Source organism: Hevea brasiliensis, chromosome 17, assembly GCF_030052815.1.
Source record: "Hevea brasiliensis isolate MT/VB/25A 57/8 chromosome 17, ASM3005281v1, whole genome shotgun sequence".
Classification (NCBI taxonomy): domain Eukaryota; kingdom Viridiplantae; phylum Streptophyta; class Magnoliopsida; order Malpighiales; family Euphorbiaceae; genus Hevea; species Hevea brasiliensis.
In genome coordinates this window covers 20,462,218-20,471,727 of record NC_079509.1, presented here as the reverse complement: position 1 = coordinate 20,471,727, position 9,510 = coordinate 20,462,218, and the positions used below count along the sequence as shown (strand labels likewise).

The following is a 9,510-nucleotide window of genomic DNA, read 5'->3' as shown; positions in this document are numbered from 1 at the left end:
TTCTTGGTAACCATGGAGAAAACATTCTAGCTAGCTAGTATTACTAACCTTCTATGTTTTTCGCCACTCCCATAAATAACTAATGGTAGCAGTAAGAGATAAATAAATTAAGAATATTGGGGTTTGATATGGATTCATGTATTATTTGGAAGGTAGTTGCCAACTAGCAAACTTTGGCAGCTGCCTTTTAATCCTAGCCATTCTTCACGTGGTGTGCTCTAGGTTTCTTCCTTTTTTTTTTTTTTCATCATTGTATAACTTTCTATATAACACTTCACTACTCTACACAAACTCTATTGTCACTAACTTCTTCTTCTTCTCTTCCAACAAAAAAGCAAGAAGTTATGGACTCCTCCAAGATCTCAGCTCTCCTCCTCATTTGCATGCTCTTCATTTCCTCTGCCACCCCAATTTTTGGCTGTGGTTCTTGCGGCAAGCCAAAACCAAAGCGCAAGGGCCACAAGGGAAAATCTCCTAGGGGTCCCATTACCATTCCTCCCATTGTTAAGCCTCCGATCAACTTGCCACCAGTCATCCCTCCTATTGTCAAGCCACCAATCACCATCCCTCCCATTGTGAAGCCGCCGGTGACTGTTCCTCCTATCACTGTTCCTCCAGTGGTCACTAAGCCACCAAAGGGAGGTAGTACTCCATGCCCACCACCACCAGGAGCTAAGGCTACATGCCCAATTGATACCGTGAAACTGGGTGCCTGCGTGGATCTTCTAGGTGGGTTAGTGCACATTGGCCTTGGCGACCCAGTTGTGAACGAGTGCTGCCCAGTTCTTCAAGGACTTGTGGAGCTTGAAGCTGCAGTCTGCTTGTGCACCACTCTCAAGCTCAAGCTTCTCAACCTTAATATCTTTGTCCCCCTTGCTCTTCAACTCCTAGTTACCTGTGGCAAGACACCTCCTCCTGGTTACACCTGCTCTCTTTAGACAACCAAAGTTAAGTGTTTCAACTTTTTTTTTTTTCTTTCTTTTTGGATTTTTTTTTATAAGCGAAAAAAAGGGGCACAAAATTCACAGCATCGACTCCAGTGAGTTTCACTTCTTTATTTATAAATCCAAGATCACATTATCCAATGAGCTAGCTCATTGCATAATCTTATAGTAATAATATCACATTTGTCTACTTCATTTGTTGTTTTTTCTTTCTTGGAAAGAAGAAAAAAACGAAAAGAAGTAGATTACAAAATTTAAAGTGGACTCATTCAGAGGCTCACATGTCTAAATAGTATAAGAAGATTTCCATGCCGAGATTTTTGGAAGCTATGATTATTGCTTTGAAACTGAAAAAAGTTTTCGTAGTCTAATAATTTTGGAATCGTTTTTAAAATTGTGAATATTAAATTTTAATTAAAATTAATTAGGTATATGTATAAAAGTTTTCATTAGAAAAAAGGAAATTAGAATGAGTAAGAAAGCACAACCCTACCAAATCAGGCTGAGTTGATACTTCCAGAGATAATTTTAGGCAAGGTCATGAAATCAATACTAATTAATCAAAATCTTATTTCATTACGTATGCGTATTTAACTTATTTAAATAAATAAAATAAAGTCCAATTTAAGTAATTTAATGTTTGTTTTATTTATTTATTTATTTAATTTTGTATGCAGGTTGCCAGAATCATTGACGGATGTTGAAATCGACATGAGAGTTTGTCGAGCCTCCTATTTCTTTTTCTTTCTGTTTCTCTCCCACTCCTTCGTTTTTTCTTGATTGGTATTGATGAAGATGCATGCTTGGGTTATTAATTTGTACACCATTTAATTTTTATAAAATTGTTGCAAGTGTGGTTTGTCTTAGTTAGACAAGGAAGCAATCAAGAGATTTTCTCTCTATCATAATTATTAGATTCTCATTTTATCAGATAGCTAGCTTTTGTTTTGAGAAACTTTTTCTTTTTGTGCATGTGAACTCCTGAAACCCTTTATATGAATATGAATGTATGTGCACCAGTTCTTGTTTTTTTCTCACTTGGGTCATATTGGAAATAAATCTGTCTCCCATATCATATTTCAAAAGGTTAATTAATCACTCAATAATGAGACTTAATAAAGACTTTTGAAAAGAATAAATTAAATTGAGATTTGAGAAAAAAGCAAAAAAAATAAAAAAATCTGCATTAATTATGATATCTCTTTTTCTCATTTTACGATTGACACAAAACTAATCTTTCTCAAGCGCTTGGCGTAATTAACCATTTCAATTGTGGTCTTTGAGCTAGGACATATAATTAAGGTCATTATCCATAGCTAATCAATCAAATTAAAATTCCATTTTAGGGCACAGCACAATCCACCATAACATGCATGTGAGGGAGAGAGAGAGAGAGAGAGATGGTGGTTTTGGAATTCCAGTGGGCTATTATTCCTTTGTTGTGAAACAGAGTTTCGATCAATCAATCTGCATGACAAGGACTAGAAATCTTGTGTAAATTCCTGTGGGTGGAGAATGGCGACCAACCTTAATTCCCCCGTAACATCTTTACCATAAATAGTGAGTGATGGAGACATTGAAGCAGCACCTCACAAATAATTTGAGAGAGAAATTTCCCCTTCTATACAAAGAAATTCCCATTTGGCTGTACCTTTTTAATCCCAAAAACCATTCAGTGGTTGAGATAGAATCTTGTCTGCGCCTCTTGCCCTGTCACTCTCCTTCGACTGTATTGCTACCACCATACTTTCCTCTCACACCCAAACTAACTTTAAACATTCAATAATATAATATATATCAATAGATTTTTTTTATATTATAAGATAAGCATTTGACTATCCACTTACTATTGTAATAATTTTCCACTTTGTTTGAAATCAATTTTAAAAAAATAAAGAAATTATTAAAGTTTTTTTTTTTTAATTTTATAAATAGGCATTCAATTATCAGCTTATTAGTGCAATATTATATTTATGGATAACAGCAGTGCTTCACTAAACTGCTAAGAGTTCTTTTGTGATTTTCCCCTGAAATAAACGCAGCATCATCTAATTAAGTGATCCAATCAATCCAATCACCCATTTGTGGTATGGGTCCATCAAATTAAGACAAGGGATCACAATCTATTCTCCTTCAAAAACAAATTGCAAACCTAATCAAGCCACATTGGGAACTATAGGACCCCCCCAACTTTTTTAAAGGTATTCTTTTTCTACAATATATAAAATTAATTTCTCTGAATAATTAATGCTATCTTTATACTGTGAGTGGATCTATATGTGCTTCTCAATACATGGTAGTGATTGATTCTTTGAAACCAATAAGAAAAAATAAATTGTAGTAACCCACGAGATTTAATTTAGTAGTACTTAATTCAATTTCAAAATTTTAAAATCTTGAATTCAAATTTCAATTAGAGTCAATCGTATAAAAGAAAAATCAGTATTACACACACATGGAAAAGAGCAGCAAAATGGAGATTGCAAAAAATAAAACCCTTCAGATCTGTGAGAGTAATGCTACGGGAGATGAAAATCAAACAGAGGGTAAATGATCTATTCAAAAGAGAGTCGAGATAAAAGTTCAGGAATTAAATTATAAATATTAAATTTATGCTTTTCTCTCTGGTCACCAACAATATATTTAATAAGTAAGGAATATACATAAAGAAGGCGTCTCTTGCGTTGACGTCTTTTTGAAGACTGGTCGGAATTTGGACAAATTATTGCAGATTGCCGTTTTCCTTTTTGTCAAGGATATCATTTATCCGTTAGTTGGATTTGTTGCAAGCTAATTTGGGTGCTCATTTCTTAGTGAAGCGACCTCGTTAAATGCTAACACTGTCAACGGGATGATCCTCCCAGCTCTACTGTTTTTATTTTGCACTACGATGTGTTTTTCCCTAGATTTTTTTAATAAGCGTTAGATTAGTTGTTTGAGATAGGGATGATAATAAATAGAGTACTTATAAAAATTGCTCTATCTGAATTCAATTAATATTTTCAAAAATTTGAAGCTATTAAAACCTTATTAAAATTTATTTTCAATTACTCGAACTCATTCCATATTCAGTTATTATTACTAAAAAAATATTCAACTTCGTTTAATTTCATATATTTTAATTAATAACTCACATAAAAAAATTGATTTTTATTAATAATTTATAATTTTATAATTTTATAAAATATTTAAATTCAATTGTATTTAAAATAAAATAGATAAAAATTTATAAATTTTATCATAAAAATATGTATTTTTATATTTAATTAAATATTTATATAAAAGAGTTCGGATAACAGATATCCAATACGTAAAATCCAAACTCGTCATATGTGTTATTCTTCAAATTTGATCCATTCTAAACTTAATTATATATTATTTAAATTTATTCTATTAAGATTCAGTCAAATTAAATAATTACAAAAATCTAACCCGTTGTCATCTCTTATTTGGGATGGATCTATTGACTTGATTAGTTTGAACTTATTTTTATTAAAGTTTTTTGTAAATTTTTAAAATAATAATAAAATATACATAAAGGAAAAATAATTGCTCCTTAAAAATAAATGATCGATTAAAAAAAAATTAACCCCCAAATAATTTGGTTAATATTATAATCTGTCAAATTTGTGGTTCCTACAATGAGAATTACTGAAATTCAAGTCTTGACCAGATTGACCCACAAGCGAAGCAAGTAATCCATTTTTCATTAATGAATTAGAAAAATTATATTTATTACTTACAAAATTAAAATAAAAATGTAATTATTAGAGTCGTAAATACTCGACTTTAAACTCAGCCGTAATCAAATGAATAAAAAAAAATTAAAAAATATAATAAAAAATTTTAATTAGTTTAAGACCCAATTGTATGTATTAAGCTATCTGTGTAAAAATTAATAATCAATCCAATTTAATACAAAGCAAAAACCATAATTTTGATATTATATGGTATTATTTGGTTTTTAAAATATACACAAGATCACATTTTTAGTTTGATTTTGATTTTAAGACATGACAAATTAATTAGTCCATTCCAGTTCTAGTTCCAGGCTAGGTTGAAATTGTGAATCCGTCAATAGTTCCAAGCTTGAATTCAATTAGTCCGATTTCAATTAATTTTAACACATTGCAAGAATGTTTATCTTCTCGTTAATTAATAATTATATTTAAATATTTTAATTTTAAATTTTATATTTCAACTTTTAAATTTAAGAGTAATTATAGTAAAAAAAATTTTTGAGAGTAATTATAGTAAAAAATTTTTGTTTATTTTAAAAATAATTTAGCTAATTAATAGTTTAGAGAAATATTAAGTATATTAGTTATGTACTTTTTAACTTCTACAGCAGCTTATCAAAATCTCATAATAAATCAAATAATAATTTGAAAGGACATTATATTAATTACTTAAAAATTAAATATAAAATTTTAAAAAATTAAAATAAGACTTGAAAATTGAAATGATAGATAAAATAAAGATAAATAGATTATTTTAATGTGAAAGCATCTTGAGCCAGCAACTTTCCCACGTTTTGACAGTTCTTGACAGTTACCATTCGTTACCTGATTCGACAGCTTCTCACTTACTAGATAATTGCTTATTTAACTTCCTCCACATTATTTACATTAAAATTAATTAATTAATAATTATTTTTTAAATTTTATAATTAAATTAATAAAATAAAATCAATTAAATTAATTTTTAAATAATTTAATTTAATTAATTATGAGTCTAAACATAAAAAATTATTTATTTAGTATAAATAACTTCAAAATCAATTTGAGAGATTTTGAAAATTCTCCATTTCAAGCAGTGATTAATAATATAAAAAAATAAAAAAAAGTTCATAATTAATATATTTTGTTTTATATAACAAGTAAAATTTTGAGATGTGGATAAAATTATTTTCAATATTAAAGATTTTAATGTATAATATAAAATTAAAACAATTATATGTAATTTATAAATTGACGAAAACGTCTAGCTTTTTTTTTTGGGTGAAATTTTCCTAGCCAGAACCACTACCTCAGACCGACCAAACGCTAGACAGATGTTCATTTGTAATTGTGACTGACATGTCAGCAATAATTGCTCCAATTCTTTCGTTTCATTTTTAGTTTTTTACGTCAACCACAGGAGGCGACCTTTTTTATTTTAGTTGGATCAAATCACTTCACAATTATCTCTTCACTTTAATTCGAGATAAATAAGCTAATGTTACTTTTTTCTTTTTTATATATATTTAAATTAAATTAATTATTTAGTTTATATATTTTAAAAAATATATTATTTAAATTTTTTTATTTTTAGTATATTAAATTTTTTAGTACATCTGTTAATTTTTTTTGTTAGTCATTGTATTTTAATGTAATTAAAATATTATTTAATTTTTTTATTTTTATAAAATTAATTAATTAATTTTTATATTTTAAAAAATATATTAGTTAATATCTATAATTTAATTTTATTAACTCTTTAATCCCTTTAATTATTTTTTATGCTCAAACTATCATGATCCTCTCTTTTTTATTCTTCTCGTATCCTCCCTTACTTTTTTATCCCCATGTTTCAGTTTCTTTTCCTCTACACTCACACTCTTCTTTCCTTCTGTAACACTCCTAATTTTTAAATATATTATTTTTAGGCAAATATTGATGTTTTAATTTTATTTAAATTTTAGGAAATTATTTGAAATTTTTCGAATTTTCGAAATCGGGTTTGATTTCTCAGAAATATAAAACTTTGATGATTTTTAAAAATTAATTTAAAGACCACGTGACAAAACTAAAAATATATTTGGAGCCTACGAATTTTTCTGAGTTTTCTGAAATTTTTTCGAAATTTTTGGACCTCGTTTTCGGTCCCAAGGCAGAGTAAAAATTCAAAATTTTCTATTTCAAATCGAACCGGCTGAATCGAACCGGACCGGCCACTTCTTCTTCTTCTCTTTTTTTCTTCCGTGCGTCCCGAACTTTCTCTCCTTCTCTCCCGTTTTCTCTCTCCTCCCTCCTCCCCTTGCCGCGCCGCCGCCTCCTCTGCCACCCTAGCCCGCCGACGGCCGTCCCCAGCAGCCCTTACTCGCCTGCTGCCGGCCGGAACGCCGGAAAAAGGCGCCCGAAGCGACGCGACGCGCAAGCATGCCGCTTCGTCTTCCCAGCAGAAATTCGGCCAATCCGGCCACCAATCGTACCGGGTCTTGTATCTAAATCCATCTACTCGTCGAGAGCTTTCCATAGACATCAAGAACACCGAAATCCATAGAGCGGTTTTTCCAATTTTTGCCTGGGAAGTTTTAGCCCATTTTGACTTTTGGGCTAGATTTCTCGCAAACCGTGAACCCCACGAAAAAACCGAGAGTGCTAGAGTGCTCCACTCGTCGAGAGCTTCGCGGCAATATAAATTTCAAAATTTTTCGAAATCGTTTTTTGGTGGGTCCCACAGAACTTCGCAATGTTTTTTCGAGCATTAAATGAGCTTAGAAAATTTCGAATAATTTATGTACTAACCCCCGTGTTGTGGGCTTTGTGTAAGTATCTTCAATTCGTGGAAATTCGACAGTTGTCTGGGTCTGTGAATTTCCGGCCAAACAGACCGGTTACAGAAAAAGTCTCCAGATTGAATCGAGATTTTGGCTACCCCAGCATTGTTAGACATCCCGAGCGCGTCCATGAAGTCGGAATCTGCATAGGTAAACCCGAACCTTACTTTTTCACAATTTTCTGGTGCTGAAATAAGATTAAAAATTCGTAAAATATTCGTGGTAGCTCAGAAAATTATTATTCTTTTTGCAATAGCCTAGTAATATTGTTAAGGACCGCGGGGCAAAGTTTTAGAATTTTTAGAGCTTATTTGGGCAGTTTTTGCAAAATGATCAAATATAAGGACTAAACTGTAAATTTACATATTGTGATTAATGACTGTTTGGATGGGCCCAGGAGGGGCTGTGTGATGTGATTGAGTTGTGGATACATGGATTGTGAATATAGAAGTGCGTTTTGAGCCCTTTTGCAAGTTGGGTAGGTCCTAGGTATAGGGAAGACTCTGGCGGATTTTCGGCACGACTTAGGACGTATTTGGTCTTTTCTTGATTTGTATTGAGTCAATTGTATTAAATAATTGTAATGTAATTGTCAGGTGAGCCGGGACAGCCTTCGTCCTCCGCTCAGCCGCTACAGTGATTGTTGTCAAGTTTGTGAGTAAAATATTAATTTTAATTGTAATTTCGATATTATTATATGTTCAAGCATGCCCATGTATAACTTATATGTATATATCTATGTAGTTAAACTCTAGGCACGATTTATGTTGCATTGATAACTGTTAAAGTGCCATGGATGTTGTTGTGGTAATTTGGAGCAGTGTGCGTGCGTTGGCGTGCGTGTGATGTGGTGTGGACTATGGATAGGACGGGTAGACACAGCTTGAGATCTTCGCTGGGACCCGGTCCTTCGGGGGTAGTCACGGCTTGAGTTCTTTGCTGGGACCCCAATTTGGTATATTAAGCGAAAGTCCGGCTTGAGTTCTTCGCTGGCACAGGTTGGATTTAAGAGAGCTGTATAGGGGATCAGCTCCCACATATTATGATTGATATTACTGGGTGTGTGAGTACTCTAAATTACCTTTTTGCTGTTATGATGTGAATTTATTGCTGATGTTGCATTTCACTCTACAGGGTGCATTAGTTTTAGATAGTTATAGAGATTATGGTTAAAATTGATATTTTACTCTCTGAGTCGAACGCTCACTCTTGTTCAATATTTTTCCAGGCCACAGGAGGATATTTTTGAGGTTAACCTGCTTTTCTCCCTAGCAGGTCATCTATTTATGTTTGTGTAATTCTATAAACTTCTAGAATTTCCGCATGTGTTAGAAATATTTATTTGATTGGGTCTGTAATATTATTATCATGTTGGACCTGTAGACGCATAACTTTATGCATGTTTGATGGGCTGGATGAGGGAGCTGAGCTCCCATTTATTTTATGATGATATGAGTATGTGGAGGGTGAGCTGAGCTCCCCAGTTGATTATTTATTGTGTTTACAGGTCGGGTGAGTCAAAAACTCCCCGTTGAAAGGTCCATTTTATGGCCGGACTCTGTCCGGTTGATTTCTTGAAATTGAGCCCAAATGGGCCTTAGAGTTGGATTAATGAATAGATAGGCTTACTACGGGCCTCGGGGGCTTTAGGCTAGCCCAAGTCCTAGTGCCGGTCCGGCCCATGGGTTGGGTCGTGACAAATGTGGTATCAGAGCTTAGGCTCCAGATTCTTAGGGATTGTTTGTCTAAAGTGTTGGGAAGAGTCTACTAGGAGTCACATGCGGAAAATAGGGTCCATATTCGTCTTGCATTGTCATTTTTGCTTCTAGTTTCTGCTTCACATAATTATGTATAAATATGAGTCTATAGAGCTGTGTAACATGTTGTTTTGAATATTATGGGCTAATGCTGCTGAATTTCAGGAAAATGCATAGAAGCAGGAGAGCTGCCACTGCACCAAAACCAGATGTGCCTGACGAGGTGTCAGCACATTATGAGGCGCTTGCCCCAAGGAGGCGGGGTAGG

The 9,510-nt window shown here is 32.7% G+C and overlaps 1 protein-coding gene across 1 annotated transcript; it reads left to right on the top strand.

Annotated features, from left to right (window-relative positions):
• The first annotated feature begins 252 nt into the window (after positions 1 to 252).
• On the top strand, positions 253 to 1,874 carry LOC110641731 (36.4 kDa proline-rich protein). The gene is made up of 2 exons (XM_058139901.1): positions 253 to 947; positions 1,622 to 1,874. The coding sequence occupies exon 1, from the start codon at positions 345 to 347 to the stop codon at positions 936 to 938; it is 594 nt and encodes a 197-aa protein (XP_057995884.1). The 5' UTR covers positions 253 to 344; the 3' UTR covers positions 939 to 947; positions 1,622 to 1,874.
• Positions 1,875 to 9,510: the final 7,636 nt, after the last annotated feature.

What these genes read in the sequence shown, in the direction of transcription:
- LOC110641731 (XM_058139901.1), top strand. Translation starts at nt 345, where the DNA reads ATGGACTCCTCCAAGATCTCAGCTCTCCTCCTCATTTGCATGCTCTTC.